This window comes from Cottoperca gobio, unplaced genomic scaffold (assembly GCF_900634415.1).
Source record: "Cottoperca gobio unplaced genomic scaffold, fCotGob3.1 fCotGob3_237arrow_ctg1, whole genome shotgun sequence".
NCBI lineage: Eukaryota > Metazoa > Chordata > Actinopteri > Perciformes > Bovichtidae > Cottoperca > Cottoperca gobio.
In genome coordinates this window covers 301,961-320,229 of record NW_021166863.1, presented here as the reverse complement: position 1 = coordinate 320,229, position 18,269 = coordinate 301,961, and the positions used below count along the sequence as shown (strand labels likewise).

General features: G+C 40.0%; 2 protein-coding genes across 2 annotated transcripts in view; one reads left to right on the top strand and one right to left on the bottom strand.

Annotated features, from left to right (window-relative positions):
* The window catches only part of LOC115004982 (rho guanine nucleotide exchange factor 12-like), a 35,330-nt gene extending 24,611 nt beyond the window's left edge, over positions 1–10,719 (bottom strand). The window contains exons 1-2 of the mRNA XM_029426747.1: positions 10,075–10,719; positions 527–618 (exon numbers count right to left, since the gene is read on the bottom strand). Of these exons, the coding sequence (XP_029282607.1) occupies positions 527–618; positions 10,075–10,106 (124 nt within the window). The 5' untranslated portion in view covers positions 10,107–10,719. The remainder of the gene's footprint in view (positions 1–526; positions 619–10,074) is intronic.
* Positions 10,720–12,653: 1,934 nt separating this feature from the next.
* LOC115005000 (BRCA2-interacting transcriptional repressor EMSY-like) overlaps positions 12,654–18,269 on the top strand; it is a 17,826-nt gene continuing 12,210 nt past the window's right edge. Inside the window, exons 1-9 of the mRNA XM_029426769.1 lie at positions 12,654–12,870; positions 14,286–14,394; positions 14,861–14,960; positions 15,086–15,160; positions 15,395–15,570; positions 15,658–15,810; positions 16,465–16,724; positions 16,916–17,141; positions 17,473–17,680. Of these exons, the coding sequence (XP_029282629.1) occupies positions 12,868–12,870; positions 14,286–14,394; positions 14,861–14,960; positions 15,086–15,160; positions 15,395–15,570; positions 15,658–15,810; positions 16,465–16,724; positions 16,916–17,141; positions 17,473–17,680 (1,310 nt within the window). The 5' untranslated portion in view covers positions 12,654–12,867. The remainder of the gene's footprint in view (positions 12,871–14,285; positions 14,395–14,860; positions 14,961–15,085; positions 15,161–15,394; positions 15,571–15,657; positions 15,811–16,464; positions 16,725–16,915; positions 17,142–17,472; positions 17,681–18,269) is intronic.

Below are 18,269 nucleotides of genomic sequence, written 5' to 3'. Positions count from 1 at the left end.
CCTGAAGCCGCTGAGGAAGTTTAGTGACCCGCAATCTGCCTCGGCCCGCTTTTCCTCTTCCGTCTCCCCTTCAAAGACTTATCTGAGAGTCGAGTGGATAATTGTTCGTGTTCTGGCCTCCAGGGTGAGAGAAGGGCGGGAACGCTTAACGTCGGCTCGTTTCTGCCTTCAACATCTCAGGACAGACTCTTCATGTTTTACATTTAAACGGTGAAAAGAGGACTAAAAATATGATATTTATACCAAAGTTTACTTGCTGTACTCAAAGTTGTTCATTTAATTCCGGCTGCAACTTGTAATTATTTTTATTATTCATTAATCTGCCAAATAAATTCTCGATTTAATCTCAATGTCTTAAAACTTTCTTTCAAATAACACAAAACAATCATTTTGGATGTCAAAGTTGTAATTAGATAGTGAATAAAACATTTAAGTTAAACCTTCACGCAAAATCAAGCAATTAAAGAAACAAACCGAAACTAAACTAAATGTAAAAAGTCAGGAATACATCCGTGTGTGTCTTCACCTGTCGGGTCAAACTCCTGTTTGAGGGAGACGGAGGATTTATCATTCTTGGGTTTCTTGTCTGCGGGCTCCTTGTTGAGAATGCTCGGCGTCCTGCAGAGAAGCATGAAGTGAGAACACACCAAGTAAATAAACAGTTTGATCCATACAACACCTGAGACGTGGAAAGGGAAAACTAAATTGATGAAAAGGAGTTACAGGTAATACAGTCAGTGCAACACATGGTGGGTCACGTTTCATGAAGTAAACAATAACCTTGAAAACATGCATTCAGATCTTTTCTCATTCAGACAGACGTCACTCTGGGATACACAACCGGCAACAATCAGCCCAACAACCGTAGATTAAAGATATATTCACACAGGTGCGTGTGTGTGTGTGTGTGTGTGTGTGTGTGTGTGTGTGTGTGTGTGTGTGTGTGTGTGTGTGTGTGTGTGTGTGTGTGTGTGTGTGTGTGTGTGTGTGTGTGTGTGTGGCTTGCACACGGGCACGCCATCATGGAAGAGCTTGTTGTGGGAAAAAAAGAAAGAATGCAAAATCAGCTATTTGGGAAATGATTTTGGTTTTAAGCCAGACTCTAATCTGAAGGACCTAAATGAAGCGTTTTGCCGTGTTTGCAAACTTGTAGTGCTGGAAAAAGGCTCTAAAAATTTGCACGAGCATTTGCAAATACACCAAATCCTGCTGAGCAGCGGACCCTCAAACTGCCCTGCTTCAGCAGAAATCTGCAAAACAAACAACCAGCGATGGACGCAGCCAATCGGTAACAACCAACATATTCGTCCAATCGTCCGACGCTGCAGTGTATTATTAGAAATCACGCCTTCCCATAGACAACAGTGCACCCTGAGCCAGTTTCTACCTGGTTAGGGGGTTAGAGAGAAGATTTCTTGCCCCTGTCGTGCTGCTGTCTCACCTGCTCTTCATAAAAAGTGTCTTCAGATAACTTCTGCCGTTATATGAATTATAATGAACTTTAAGTATTTCAATTACAAGTAAATCTTCCATCTAATTTAGTTCTATAAATTCATATTTAATACTAATGCAACATGTGCATGTTGTTGAATCAGTGTGAATAAACTAAATCACTTTAATACGTTTTGTTTACCTTCAGTTTATACGAAGGAGATTTAAGTTATGACGGCCAAGAATACGTTTTTCTGCAATCATGTCCACGCTATCAAAGTGGAAACATAACGTCTATTAAATGAGAGGAAGAAGTATTCTTTCTTTGCGTTCGGTTATTATGCACGTCCCTCGTGGGAGCACTATATATTAATAGCAGAGGTTTCCCTGTTCTTGTCCCCCGACAGCTCCTCCTACTCGTTCCGCAAGAGGGGGTTTGTTTGTGCTGCTGTTCCTCCCTTGGACAATGGGGGCCCTGGGTTTTAACAATGGCTCCCACGTCAGAGCCAACTTACTATACTGTGGCTTTGTGGGACAGATTCCCGGAAACGGAGACTCGGGGTCTTGGCTCGACTCCAGTTTCCTGAATGTGGAAGAAGGCTGGGAAAGAAAAGGAGGAGGGAGACGGGAAGGAGGTGGCGCACAAGTGTCTTTGAGGGAAGACAGAAGACTCCAAAGTAAAGTCTCCCAGAGTGTGAGAACAATCCTGTCCAAACTAACCTCGCGGTGCAGAGGAAAGGCGAGATAATCTCAATCCTGGGACGTATTGAAAACACCAATGTGTAACATGAACCAGACTAAATAGTAGAAACGGACTCCAGACTAAAAAGGGGGAAATTAAGTTGAAAAGGTGGGAACCGTGTCGTGTTCTCTGAGATTGGAGGGCCCACTTAGGGAGCCTCCTTGCTGTGGTTGGAGGAGATGAACAGCTGATAAGACAAGGCGAGACAAGGACAGATTGCATCCTGCTCAGTGGGTGGCAGCTAAGTACACAGCGGTGGATAAGAGTGAGGAATTCAGCTTCAGATATTTAAAGACGCATAAAGCGGTCTGTATGGAGACACCTGAAAACATAGCCAAAGGTTCTTCTCCACAAGAACTGACAGCAGTGGGATTTGGAAGTGACCCCAAAATTAAAAGGTGTTTATTATTGACTGTTTGCTAAACCTCTTCCCTGGGCGCCACTTTAGAGTGACAGCCTGAAACATTTGTGACATCCAAGTCCCGAATCCCGACCTGTATGTCCCCAGAAGTTAGACCAAACCCGAGTTTGATTAGTTGTAGCTTGAAACAATATTAAATACTGATCATTGTAAAACGACGGGCACTGTAGCCAACATGATGCATGGCTGTTGTAGTTGCCTACACTAGGGCTATGCATGGCGGCGATGCATGGCGGCGATGCATGGCGGCGATGCATGGCGGCGATGCATGGCGGCGATGCATGGCGGCGATGCATGGCTTTGACATTAAATTAAAACATTTACAAAGATAAATTAAACCCTCGCTGACATGGAGCCGGTGTCACAGGATCGTGAATATCCAGCCAAAAAGCAAAACACATTACTGCAGATACAGGCAGGAGTGGGGAGGGACATACTCGAGGTGCCTTACGAGATACAAACAAAGTAAAGATTTGGACAGTCTGCACGGTTCTTCCTCGGCCCGTGCTTCACCCTTCCACCAAGTTTCATGAAAATCGTGCCGGTAGTTTTTCCCGTAATCCTGCTGACAATCAAACCTTGTTGACTATTAGAGTCATTTAAATCTGATGTACTTTTCTGTTCACGTCCATGTGAACGTTTACTGGCACCACGATAGAAGGGAATCATTAATTCACTTATTGTATTAGCGTTAGCCGGCTGGGACGCATGTCTGCTGGCTAATTTGTTTACTTTCTCACTGCAGTTAGTTACCAAAAAACATGCAGCAATCTACAAGTAACTCAAGTGCCAAGAATACCAGACAATTCCTGCGGGATGATAACAGCAAAGCACTCGGCTGCAGATGGCGACTAAAGCTCCGTGTACACAGTAGACCTCAATGTTTATCATGAACGCAGCGAGTTACAGTGAAATACATCATTTCACTATCTTTATGTAATGAATGCAACAATATTAAACTGTGAGAAATGATAACGTACATATTGTGTAACCAATTAAATAAATTCTACAAATAAGCGTATGAGAACCAAGTTAAATGAATTAAATATGAGCTTGTCTTAATTAAAATCTTTAATTTCTGTTTACACCACATATAAATGTGGTGTTCATGGGAATTTTCCCAGTCGAGAACTAATGTGTCCGATTATTCGAACACCACATGAATGCAGCACAAATGCCTCATCTCACAATTTTAACTAAATTAAATAATAATTTGTGTAGCTGCCCCGTGATTAAGATCCGCTCTAAACCTCTATGGGTCCTTCCCCATGCTGCATCTTCCACCTAGTTTCAAGAAAATAAAGTAGTTTTTTTTATTAATCCTGCTGACAAAAAACAAACAGACAGACGATCTCAAACCAAGCCGAAAACACGACCTCCCTGCCGGAGGTAATGAGGACATGAAATAAAGTAACACTACAATTATTGTATTGTATTGGACTGTATTTGCTGTGTGGTTGGTAGCCATCCTGCACTGATGCGTCGCCAGCGGCAGTGTCAGTCAGGGAGGGCCGGTGGTCTGCTGGGCCTGACGGACATTGTTTAACAGTGATGTCACCACTTCCCGTCAGAGCCCCGGGAAGGGTGGAGGGGGTGGAGGTCGGCGGGCGTGGAAACACACAGATCAGCAGAACTGTGTGACAAAGAGCAAAAGAGCTGGTCCACGGACCGCTGGCATTCAGGTGATCACACACCCTCGATGTAGAAATCACTCTTACACTTGGCCGTCATAAAACAAACAAATAGACATTGATGGAAGAAGTTTAAAGATCTTTTACTGCAGTGAAAGTATTTAAGTCCTGCATTCAAAACCTTACTTAAGTCAAAGTGTGTAATTAGTATCAGCAACATGCAGTTAAAGTACATAAAGTAAAAGTACTGACTGTGCAGTAAATGTTTTATATTATATCTGATGTTCCTGTTAATGTGTTAATTAATGTGTGTGTTACATGTTCCTGTTACATTAATGTGTGTGTTACATGTTCCTCCTGCATTAATGTGTGTGTTACATGTTCCTGTTACATTAATGTGTGTGTTACATGTTCCTGTTACATTAATGTGTGTGTTACATGTTCCTGTTACATTAATGTGTGTGTTACATGTTCCTGTTGCATTAATGTGTGTGTTACATGTTCCTGTTACATTAATGTGTGTGTTACATGTTCCTGTTACATTAACGTGTGTGTTACATGTTCCTGCTACATTAATGTGTGTGTTACATGTTCCTGTTACATTAATGTGTGTGTTACATGTTCCTACTGCATTAATGTGTGTGTTACATGTTCCTGTTACATTAATGTGTGTGTTACATGTTCCTGTTGCATTAATGTGTGTGTTACATGTTCCTGTTATATTAATGTGTGTGTTACATGTTCCTGTTACATTAATGTGTGTGTTACATGTTCCTGTTACATTAATGTGTGTGTTACATGTTCCTACTGCATTAATGTGTGTGTTACATGTTCCTGTTGCATTAATGTGTGTGTTACATTAAAGTGTGTGTTACATTAATGTGTGTGTTACATGTTCCTGTTGCATTAATGTGTGTTACATTAATGTGTGTGTTACATTAATGTGTGTTAAATGTTACATTAATGTGTGTGTGTTACATTAATGTGTGTGTTATATGTTCCTGTTACATTAATGTGTGTGTTACATGTTACAATAATGTGTGTGTTACATGTTACATGTGTGTGTTACATTAATGTGTGTGTTACATTAATGTGTGTGTTACATGTTACATTAATGTGTGTGTTACATGTTACATGTGTGTGTTACATTAATGTGTGTGTTACATGTTCCTGTTACATTAATGTGTGTTACATGTTCCTGTTACATTAATGTGTGTGTTACATGTTCCTGTTACATTAATGTGTGTTACATGTTGCATGTGTGTGTTACATTAATGTGTGTGTTACATGTTACATGTGTGTGTTACATTAATGTGTGTGTTACATGTTCCTGTTACATTAATGTGTGTTACATGTTGCATGTGTGTGTTACATTAATGTGTGTGTTACATGTTACATGTGTGTGTTACATTAATGTGTGTGTTACATGTTCCTGCTGCAGATGTTTCCCTCCTTTACATCCTGTTGGTAGTGTAATCTACACGATGCATCAGATTCTATAAGATCATATTTTTGTATCTTTGTCTCTAAAAAGTCAACTTTTCATGAGTTCCTCAGAAAAACAGTTTTCAGATTTGTGACATCATCTTCCAGCCGATCAAGAGGCTTTTTGAAGACTTTATTTATGTGAAGGAGGAGAATCTTCTCAACACATAAAAGGAACACTTCGGAGAAACATGGTTTTCATTGGACAGGAGAGAATGAAAACTGTAATCTGAAAACTAACTAAAGCTGTGAGATAAATGTAGTGGAGTAAAAAGTATAAATATTTAAATATTAAATATTTACCTCAGACGTAGTGGAGTAGAAGTACAACGATGTATAAAATGGGAAAACCCAAATAAAGTACAAGTAATTGTAATTTGTACTTGAGTAAATGTACTTAGTTACATTCCAACACTGCAAATAAATAAACAAATGTCTGGCAGGTTAAGTAATATTTGACCTAAAGAGATAAAGCAAAAGGCCGGATGTTGGAACAACTCTAAACGTGTCTTTCAAACGAATCACACATTTGTCATCTGACCACATCTATAAGAGAAAGTGTCAACACTGGTTCTGAATGGACCACATGTACATGCATTTGTGTCGGCATGTGTTGAGCTCCTGATTTACTACGACAGCTCATTACAGTCAGCTCCCGGGCCGATCCTGGACCTGACCTCCACACACACACACACACACACGCTGCAAGGGGAGGAGAGCCCAGCGGGTGAAGTTCAGCAGTGGAATTTGTCTAAAGGTCACCAGGTGCTCGTTTCACCAAATTTGCAACAAAAATCCTCTCACATTCACGTTTGACATGCTTGACTAATCAAAACAAACGCCGCACGCACATGCAAGAGATGTGTCGACTTTACTGAAATAATCTGCAAATGAACATTTAGGAAACAGGACGTAGCCACAACATTTGACTCAATCTAACAAAAACTGTCACTTTACATGCATCTGCTGTTTTAGCAGAGAATGTTCCATGCAAAGTGCATAACCTTTGTTAATCCTACGGTATAAAGAATCAACCTCTGTTAACTTGTCTCCTCGTATGGTTGCATTAAGAAGAGCGGCAGAATACCAACATGTGTGCAGGACCCTCTGCAAATCTGTTCCTGTGTCTTTGTAGTTTTCACACAACAAATGTTGCTGCACACTTTCGGAAGTTTCTTAATAAAAGGCTTCACTGTGCTGCTCTCTGTAGTTGTGTGAAGAATGAAAAGAAGATCTTCAGAGAGAAATTGAAACCTGCACACAAACTGAACAATCTGTGTAAAGATTTCTGAAAGTAATGGCTGAGATGTTAGAAAGCATCGATTAAAACATGTGGACGGGGAAACAGGTGAGAGAGGGTGTAAACAAACACTTTATCTGAAGATGAAAGTGAAAGTGAGCTCAGCTGACAGTCACACTAACACTGTATGAGTGAATATTACTCAGCATGTATACACTTCCTGTTCCCTTGTCTTGAAGTCAAAGGGTTTTTGGTTAGATGCCTGAATAAGGTTTGTAGTTAACAGCAGCTAAAGACATTTTAACATTCTGTTCCTCGACTTCAATACGTCAGTAAACACCCGACTCTTTTATGTGTCTTTCAAACTATTCTAACTCAAATGTCCAACCTGTAGATTCATCAGTGTCACTCTAAGAGGAAATGTTTTTGCAGAAGAGGTAAACATGCAAAATCAAATAACAAGTAGGAACCTGTTGGCTTTCTGTCAAAGGAACCAGTGCGATGCAAACTTCCAGGTCGGCCTACAAGCGCTCGACATCCCTGCAGACCTTGATGATCCCGAGTTTCACAGGTAAACCGTGTGATAACACACACACACTGCAGAGTGTGTGTATAAACTATGATGCATAACAGAGAGTTTGTTTAATCATTTTACTGTTTGCTTTGGTTTAGACAAACTTGTTGGCTATTTTTAGCGATTACTTTGGTGAGTACAATGTGACCAAGTTTCAAGTTTATTTAATTTTTATAGCACTTTAAAAAGCAAATAAGGGTTTTTGTACCAAAGTGCTTCACGACAGACATAGACAAACATACATGTGCATTAGAAATTGTAAAAGTAGAAAGAAGTTTAAACACAGAATCAAATAAACACAGAAGTACAGCTTACACACAGTTACAAGCCAGAGAGTAAAAGTGGTCATAATGTTCCTCTTAAAAGCATCACCAGCCTGACGGCCTCCGGCAGAGCCGAGGATAAAACCCGACTCGTTATAAACTGTAGTTTTCCTTTAAAAGGCCTAAAAACCGACTGCTTCTACTCAACCTGCAGGGAACTGCCTTACATTACTTCTACTAGTCAAAATAGAGAAGAGCACAGCGAGCCCTGCGCAGTGATCTGCAGGACAGAGGGCAGTTTTAGTCCAATCCCTGGAGGCCACGCCGACGGGAGAACATGGCCCACGCTGCGGGTCGTCACATCCAGATAGTAAAATATCACAAATGTTACTTCGCAGGCTGCTCACACTGAATTCTTCTCCCTGAGAAACCCTTGAACAACAACCAGGAAGTGACCGAACCACTGCTGGAGTTGGCACAAATGTTGCCGGGCAACTGAACCTTTTTTTGGAGGTACTTTTACTTCACTTGAGTATCTCAATTTTATGCCACTTTATACGTCTACTCTTTTACATTTTATCTACTTCGGCAGAATCATATTGTGATTGTTTTAGTTGTACAAAGTCGTGTTTTCCAAATTAATGATTATAAATAAAGAAAATTAGCTAACATTTGACATATGAAGGGTTTGGTCTTGCGAAACAAAATCCACATCTTATGATAATGCCCGTAATAAAAAAAGATTTTACAAATGACAGCCACAGTGATGGTAAATCCACCAAATCTAACCTGAGCTGCACAACACTGCAGATATATCTGTGAAATCCATTTCAGGGTAGATTTTCCCTTTAAGTCCCTTCTTTGGTGTGTGTCATGCTTTCCACTTCCACAGGCTGTTTTAACTGTATATGGTCTTTATGTGGAATTTGTGATGGAAACATTACAGAGAATCAAAACTCCACAAAAAGAGGCCCAGTGCTGTTAAAGAGCAGCGGCTCAGTCCTCGCTGCCGGCTGAAGGTCAAGAAATCAAATGACTTTGTTTGATTTCCTGGGGCAGTCATGTGTGCCTTTGTTTTGGCATTTCCTCAGAGGAAACTCCTGATTACCGAGTGTAAAAATACACAAGTGACTTATGTGGGGTGGAATATGAAAAGCTCAAAGTCAACAATTAACGTTTTAAAAACAATTCACCTCATCTACCAAACCTTACAACAAAGTCCAGAGCTGCACACCATCAGCGTCTCCTTACGTCAGCATGTGTGTGTTCTGTGATTAATAATGGGGAAGTCATATGATCATATAATCAATTTGTCTGGACATACACATGTTGTTATTGAGTATCTGGAATTAACCCGGCACAGAGATAACATCATGTGACTGTGAAACATAGAGATATCTAAAAAGAGTCTGCAGAACCCCCTCTGTGGGACTGTTTGTATAATTAAATACTAAAGGACATCTTTACACGGAGATGTTTCAATCAGTCCAACTTCAGTCAAGCCAGACAACAAGGAAATAGTCTTAGACTTGTGTTGTGCAAATGTCCTGGAGGTTATATGAACATAAAAGTGTGCAAGAACCTTTATAAGGTAGCCTTTTAGAGGCCACAAGTAAAGAATTATTCTTCCAGGAAAATACCCCCTGCTGGATGGGAAGAGGGGCTTGTCATCAAGGGGGGAAAGGGGAAAACTAACAGTTCAGTTTTTACAGGGGAAACCCTTTTTACGAGCTCCGTTGAGAAATCCGCAGATTAGAACTTGCACAAGTTTCCCCATATAAAACATTAAAGTTAGAAGATAACCTAAGAGCACATATGTATTATTAATGGCTTGTATCTAATTCGGCGTGTATCAAGTAGATCAAGCACGTTTTTAATTACTACAACTCAACTTTTTAATTATGTTCCCTACCAATCCCAGATGCCATGATCTTCCAGAACAATGCGACGTAAGGGCGCAAGGTCAATTTTAAAAACGTATATTTTGTAGAAACGTAGGGCTTTTTGTCTAATCATTTGACAGCCGAATTGACTACAATATCTAGATTACATTGTACATTGTCGTATATTATGTTATGATAGTATGCATGTTTTGAAAGGAGTAAGATAACCTTAAATTGAGAGTTTTTTAGACGGAGTTTGGCGTGATGCAGTTAGTCGTGTTTCCATACATTAACAGATTCAGAAAACCATTTCAACTTGATAACTCTTGAGCAAATCTGCTGCGTTCAAATAGCAACGATGGAAATAAAGAATTAGAGTTGAAAAGAAAGAGCATTTCGCCTACCTGTCAGTGAGTGTTGACTGTGTGCCACTCATTGGGGCTTCCCTTACGAGTTTCCGACGACTTCACCCAAATAACATTATCATGACAACGTCTGTCTCTTAGTGATTAAAACGGCTCCTCGGTGTCCGGTCATATCCACAACCGTCGACGAGTCGTTATCTCCGGCACTCCCGTTATTCTAATGCAATGGCAGCGTTGGATGAACAGTCCCAGGGGAGCGCGAGGAATAAAGTCTTATATTTATTCCCAAGAATCCAAAAAGTTGCAAGAAATAAACAAAAATATTCTCTTTTTTTTTTTTTTGCCTTTCGGGTTGTGAGTGTGTTTCATGGGACTGTCTGCACCAGCAGAGACATCTGGAAACCTCCTGCGCAAAACCTCCCCAAACTTTCTCACATTACATCCAAGTGCAAATTGAGCATATGTCTATTTCCCCCTGGGAAATACTTCCATGGTGACTGCAGCCTGATTATCCGGGGAGGGGTTACGTCAAACTTTGGCTGCTAAATCCAAAATGAACGTCCAGAGTCCACCGAGTTTGTGAAGCATCCTCCTCCAGGTCTTTAATCCTCACTAAATGTGTACAACAGTCTGGGTTTTCTTTTTTTGCTCCACAGTGTGATGCAAATGGAAAAAAAAAGGAAGTGCTTTGTCCCCCCCTCCCCACAAGAGTCCCAAAAGAGGAGAAAACCCACCTTCCATCCTGCTGCGTTCAAGAGCTCCTCGTACTTCTCTAAACTATCATATTTATTAGCCATCTTGTGGTTTTACTTTACTTTTATTCAGAATGTAACAGTGGAAAGTACATTTACTCAAGTACACATTTAATGTGCTTGTACTTTACTTGAGTCTTTAATATTCAGAGGGAAATATTGTACTTTTTGTATTAATACAAAATATAAATCAACTAATAAATCATGAAGTAATGTTATAGATTAATCTTTTCAACAGTATAATTGATAATTCATTATAATCTGAAATAGGCCAGAATGCATAATAAGTATTTTTACTTTTGGTATATTTGATGTTTATACTTTTGCACTTTGACATAAATACACTTTTGAATGCAGAACGTTTGTAGTATTTATATCCTGTGGTTTTCCTTCTTTTACTTAGTAAAATTAAACAATCTAAATACTTATTTCAGCACTGTTCACAATAAAAACATAAACAGATAAATAATCAGATTATACATATATATTAAATGCAATGAAATACAGGTTTATGCAGATATTAAAAAGACCGCTTCCACCTCCCTGCACCTTTTAAATGTCTAACCAGTGATGGAAAGTAACTACAAACATTTAATCAAGCACCATACTTGAGTACAATTATACGTAAAAGCAGCGTCTAGTTTGTGTTTGTCACGTTTCAGATGTCTATGAGATGTTTCACATGTAAAGATATTAATCTTATGTTCTCTATAACTTTATTTTAACATTACTTAGAGGCTCCCTCTTGCATATCATGTGTTCTGTTTGTTACATTGTGCAAATAAAGTTAAACTTAAAGTACAAGATGAAATAGACTCCTGACATGAAAGAAAATAAATGCAGGTGATGCTCACAGGTCTTTCTCACTGAGTACCTTTTTTTCCTTTTAATGTAGCTTCTATTTTGTGTTGTGTTTTTATGTAAATGTGTCCTACGTACGTCATGTTTTAATGTACTCTTTTTAATAGCAGATGTCGACAAATGTCGGCCTTTTGCATGTAAAAGGAAGACAATTAAGTATTTGTTTTATTCTATTCTAAATGAATTCTGAAGAGAACATTAATCAGCATGTGCTGTAAAATGGGATCAGGGTTATTTGGCTAACTGTTAACTGATTCTAGTTAAAACAATATATATATATATATATATATATATATAATATATAATTTTCTTATTTGTTTTTGTTATTCTTATGTGTGATCTGGCTGAATTAATAATGTATTCCATATTTCTATCCACCTACTTCATGGTTCCAGCTTCAAAAAAGTGAGGATTTGTTGCTTTTCCTTTTAATTATTTTTAATTAATTATTAATATTTGATTTATCCATCCATCCATCCATCATCCACCGCTTATCCGATTTAAGTTTTTCTAAATGTTGAATTATTGTTGGATAAAACAAACATTGTGATGGTGTCACTTTGGGTTCTGGGTAATTGTGACCACATTTCTCATTATTTTCTGAATTTTTACAAACCATACATTCAAATTGATTAATCGAGAAAATAATCATTAGTTGTAGTTTTATAAAAAGTATTAACTTAACTACAACAGTAAAATGCTGTTTTTAAACTAATGCATGAGTAATAATAAACATATACACAAAAGTATAATAGATACAGCATTTTTCTTCTTATATATCTTTTTCTGATTATACTTACATTCTATTACCTAAGTTACATTTTCGATGCAGGACTTTTGCTTGTAACACATTATTTTTACAGTGTACCGAAACAGCTTTAATATCTAGAATAAAACTTATTTATAAAGTCATGATGTTACACTCCGGGACAGTAGGTGGCGCCATACACCTTTAACGTTGGTTTGTAGTCCGCCTTTTAAAACCACCGAAGAAGAAACCCATCCATCCACAGGCCAGCCGCAGCTAGCTAGCAGACAACGTAAACACTGGAACATCTTTGAGTAGATCGGGCCGTTTTAGCAGTTTATCTTCTCTTTTCTTTTCGCAATTTATTGCAGAATAACTACATGATGCGGTAGTTTACTTAAAAGTCTTATTGTCAGCCATGTTTGTTTGGATCTCGGGATTATCAAGGCCTTGAAGTTGTTCTGCTAACGGATGGTAAGACATTGATTTTGCTAAGCTAACATCCATTGTAAAGGTTTTCAATACGCGTTAAAACAAAATATAATGTCACTCAAGATATTACGCCTTGCTCGGAATATTTTACTAGTTTATTTGAACGTTATTGGATATTTGTGTATTGGTCATTTATTCAGTATGTGCTCCGTCTTCCGTTGTGTTGACAGATTTTGACCCAGAAAATATAAACGGCTAACAGTTAAATGTTTCTTTGTTTGTGCTTAAATGTCGGAACCTGGTAGAACAAATGTGCAGGTTGTGTAATTATCAAGCCATTCTCATACTTTGGGAATATAAATCGCTCTCTAAGGAGCATTTCAATTAAACAAAATCTCCATTTTTTGTGTGTGGTTGGCCTTTTACGCCAACAATGTTTTGTAGTTACTGGGATGCCCAGTGGTGGGCGGTACTGGTCAGTGTAAACACAAAGGTAAGACTTTGTTGTGATATTTGGGTGCCAGATCAATTATATTCTCCTTTTTTTTCTTCCAATCCCTTATTTAGAGGATGATTGAGAACATTTCTTTAACTACGAAGAGTCTGCAACAACTGAACAGCATGCATTGCAACCCTTCCATTGTCATTTAAACAATATGCATCCAATTTATATCTTAATAACTATATACATTCTGAAAAAAGGGATTTAGAATAACAAAGATGTACATTAACATAATAGAAAATAATCTAGTAAATAATCTAAATTTGAAAACAAAAAACAACAACAAAAGGTTTGTTAACCCCATAAAATGTGGCCGTGACAGTCGAACATAATTGACCTTAATAACTATTTCTAATGTTTCAAAAGCTAAATAGGACTTTGTGTCTATTCAAATGCTTTTTGAAACAAAAAAGTCCATTTTGGCGACTGTCATGTAATTTAAAGGCATTGTAAAGCATAATGTGTTGTAATTGAGTCATTAACTGATGTAATCCCACAATAGTGTGCTGCGATAACAATATGAAACATTAGCGCTACTAAAACATGAATTGTTTGCACCCCTCCTCTGCTCGCCGGCCAAACATAACATCTTAACACAACATTTGTGTCTTCTGTGTTCTGCATAACAGCAGAGTAATTACTCAGCAGTTCTGAGGGACAAGCTTTAACTATAAATATTTAACTTTAAACTATTCACACATGCGTTTATTCAACTCAAAATACTGTAATTGTATATGAAATAATTATCTTCAGACTGTTCTGATGAAGTTAAAAGTGATGGTTTGTTTAGTAACAGGGAACAAATGGCACTAAACTAGACGTCCACCTTTCTTACATGATCAGAATGAACAACTTTCTGCTGTCGTCAAGAGCCGCCTGTCTCTCATCCGTGGTTATATGGTATAAAGCTATAATGTTGTCTAATCGTGCATTACTTTGTTTACTCTCCACTCAGCCCATGATTCAGCTGGAGAAACCGGTGCTGACTGGTACCATGCCTGTGGTATGGCCCACCATCCTTGACCTGGGCAGGGATGAGTGCAAAAGAATTCTCCGTAAACTTGGTAAGGTCATGCAATACAAAACAAACATTGGAGCATTTCTCTCTCACACACACACTCACACTCACACACACACTCACACACTACACACACACTCACACACACACACACACACTCACACACACACTCACACTCACACACAGAACATAGTGTTTGAAACTTGAACCTCTGGAGCCGTGGCCTCGTACCTTTACTGCACCGCCTTCATCTGATTCTAGTTTTTATTCTGTTTAAGTGTTCTGACACTTTTGTTAAATACATTTATTCTTTTCTTGCTGTGTTTTTATGTATTTTGATATGTTATTTGCTTGCTATACATGCTAAGATAGTATTATTATTATTATTATTATTATTATTATTATAACTTAGTTTATGCAACTAAAAGGGAACAAGAAGATAAAATAAATTCATATTTGACTTTATGTGACTGAACTCTGTCCTGTTTGTGTCATTGATTGCTGTCCCCCAGAGCTGGAGGCCTATGCTGGAGTCATCAGTGCCCTGCGAGCACAAGGAGACTTGACAAAGGACAAGAAGGACCTGCTGGGAGAACTCACTAAAATCCTTGGGTAATTGTTTCCTTCATATTCAAAAAATTGACGATTGAGAGAAACTATTTGACCAACTTTTGCACACAAACTTTGCTTTATTTAAAATGTGCCCCCCCCCCTCATCCTCCTCACCCTTCTCCCAGCATCTCGACAGAGCGCCATCGTGCAGAAGTCCGCAGGGCTGTGAACGATGAACGCCTCACCACCATTGCATATCAGTAAGTGTAACATGGAATGTAGGAAAGTCGCAAATTAAATCTAACTTTCTAAATCGTGCTTTTTAAATGTTCTAGTGGAAATTGGGCTCAAACATGAAACACTGGTGATTTATGTCTTGTGAAGTTTGTACGTTTAGTTATTTGTGGATTTATTTTGTAAATTTGCCAAATATGAGTCGTCGTCGTCGTCGTCGTCCCCCCCCCCCCCATATACTCACTACGGATCTTTTCCAGCATGTCGGGTCCTAACAGCTCGTCCGAATGGTCCATTGAAGGACGCCGGCTTGTTCCCTTGATGCCGAGGCTCGTCCCTCAGACAGCCTTTACTGTGACTGCTAATGCCGTGGCCAGTGCCACAGCCAATCAGAATGCTTCCCTGCTGTTGCCAGCTGAAACGGGAAACAAAGAAGGTGGGCCAGCATCACTTTGTATTCGACGAAGCGTGTTTTTAAAACTGATTAGACGCTGATTGAAAATGTTAAACTTCCTCCCTGCAGTGGTCGTATGTTACTCCTACACGAGCACCACCGGCACCTCCAGCGCTACAGCGACCAGCGGCAGCATCGGAGCAACTGTGAAGTCACCACGACCCCCCAGCCCTTCATCCAACGTGGTGGTGCTGCCCAGCGGGAGCACCGTCTATGTAAAAAGTGAGTCACATAATCTAGTCTCAGCCTTCTGTCAAAGTTATCTGTTTTTATTTAGTCTGGGAACTTATTTTAAGAAAAACATTATTTTACTCTAGTTTTAGTCATAATTTCAGTCAATCTCCAAAATATCTGCTTGTTTCTTTCAAAAAATGATTATTCAGTTATAGTTTTTGTACATGTAATCAAATCAATCCGAACCTTTTGTTGATGCATTTGAAGAAGTGTCCTGATCTGCCTCAGGGGGGCGCTATAGCTCGTATTATAAAACGAGAACATGATGCCCTGATGGAAACTCAGGCTTTATGTTTGATGCTTCGAGTTTGATTCAGAATTTCTCCCCACAGTGCCGACGTTATACTGGGTAGGATTTAAATGTCCTGAACGCAGCGTCTCGTAGGATCTGTTGGATTAAATTTGACAACTCCACAAGCGGCCATGTGTGCGTGCATGTTAAACAGCTGGTGTCTAAACAGAACGATGTGTCTGCACATTCGTAACACTGAAGATGTAACGAGAACACAAAAGGACATTTGATATGATTCCACTATCTTCTGATGTTTTAACGAAAATGATCGGCAGATGAATCGATAAACCCCAAAAACAGAACTAGTCATCCCGGCGATATCCTGAACGTCCCTCCTGTGTCCCTCGCAGGTGTGAGCTGTTCCGACGAGGACGAGAAGCCACGCAAGCGAAGGCGGACAAACTCGTCGAGCTCGTCGCCGGTGATGCTGAAGGAGATTTCCAAGGTGACCCCGCAGGTATCCAAGAACATCACGTTGCCGGTGAGCGGCAGCCCCAAGATGAGCAACATCATGCAGACCATCGCCAACTCGCTGCCGCCCCACCTGTCCCCCGTCAAGATCACCTTCACCAAGCCCACCATCCAGTCCACCAACACCACCACGCAGAAGGTGACGCTTGCTCCTGAGAACGTCGACCTCTTTAATGTCGAGCAGAACGACCAAATATTCAATCGTTTGTGGAATCTTAACCCTTTAAGTGGCGGTTTGTTTACATCGTGTCAATAAAAATACAAAAGGCATAAAGGGTTAACACGACACGACACGACACTTGAGTTTTTAAATGTCTCGTGTTCCTTCAGGTGATCATCGTGACAACTTCTCCCAGCTCCAACTTTGTGCCCAACATCCTGTCCAAGTCTCACGCTCACAACGCCGCTCTATCCAAGCTGGTGTCCACCACCATGCTGACGGCGCCCACCCAGAAACAGACGGTGGTCTTCCCAGCCAGCGCCAACCCTACCGCCAACACCGTCGCAGTGACCACAGTGGTGTCCTCTGCTCCTGCAGTGGTCATGTCAACAACATGTAGGTCCTTCCTCTGCACCAACATAAGAAATGTGTATCCACTCTCTTCAGCTCAGTGTTTCATCTCCACCAACTCATGAGAACAATCTTTATCTGCTCAGTACTTCTCACGGGTACATTGTGCTTATCAGAGCTTTTGGTCTGTAAAAACAAAACAATGATCTAAAAGAGGCTAAAAAGCTCCCTGTAGTGTTTATCCTAAACCACTCTGAAACAAGTTGAATCCAAACATGATCTTAAAGACACTGTTTTGAACACATTAGCTCTTCCTGCTTCACTTTGACCTCCGTTGCTAAAGTGTTTGAGCAGCTAGCCGTGTTCTCTGTCGCAGGCGCCTCTTCAGCTGGAGTGAAGGTGGCTTCAGCCAGACTTCCTTCACCTAAGACCATGGTGGGGTCACCGGCTCAGATAATGGCCCAGTTCCCCAAACAGCAGTCCCCCAAACAGCTGCAGCAGAGCTCATCTATGGGAATGTGTAGTGTCACCCAGACCACCAGCACCTTGCCAGGCTGCAAGCCCACCATCCAGATCAAACAGAGTCCGGTGAGTCTCCCCAACATGATCCGTCTGTATGTGTCTGTTCCTTCCTTTCCTTCCTTCCTTTCCTTTCCTTTCCTTTCCTTTCCTTTCCTTCCTTCCCTTCCTTTCCTTCTCTTCCTTCCTTCCTTTCCTTCCCTTCCTTTCCTTCCTTCCCTTCCTTTCCTTTCCTTCATTCCTTCTCTTCCTTTCCTTCCTTCCCTTCCTTCCTTTCCTTCATTCCTTCTCTTCCTTTCCTTCCTTTCCTTCATTCCTTTCCTTCCTTCCTTCCTTTCCTTCCCTTCCTTCCTTTCCTTCATTCCTTCTCTTCCTTTCCTTTCCTTCCTTCCTTTCCTTCCTTCCTTCCTTCCTTCCTTCCTTCCTTCCTTCCTACCTTCCTTCCTTCCTTAACTCTTTATCTCTTTTGTGTAATTCTATCTCTTCCTTTTCATTTCCTCTATCATTCTCTTCTCTCTTTCTTTCTTTGTTATCCGCTTGTTTCTTTCTTCAAATATTATCTTTCTTTTATCGTTTTATTTCTTTCTTGATCCCCTTTTTTCTCGCTCTTTTATCTCTTTCTTTTTGCCTTTTGCCAAATTCCCACCGGGGCGC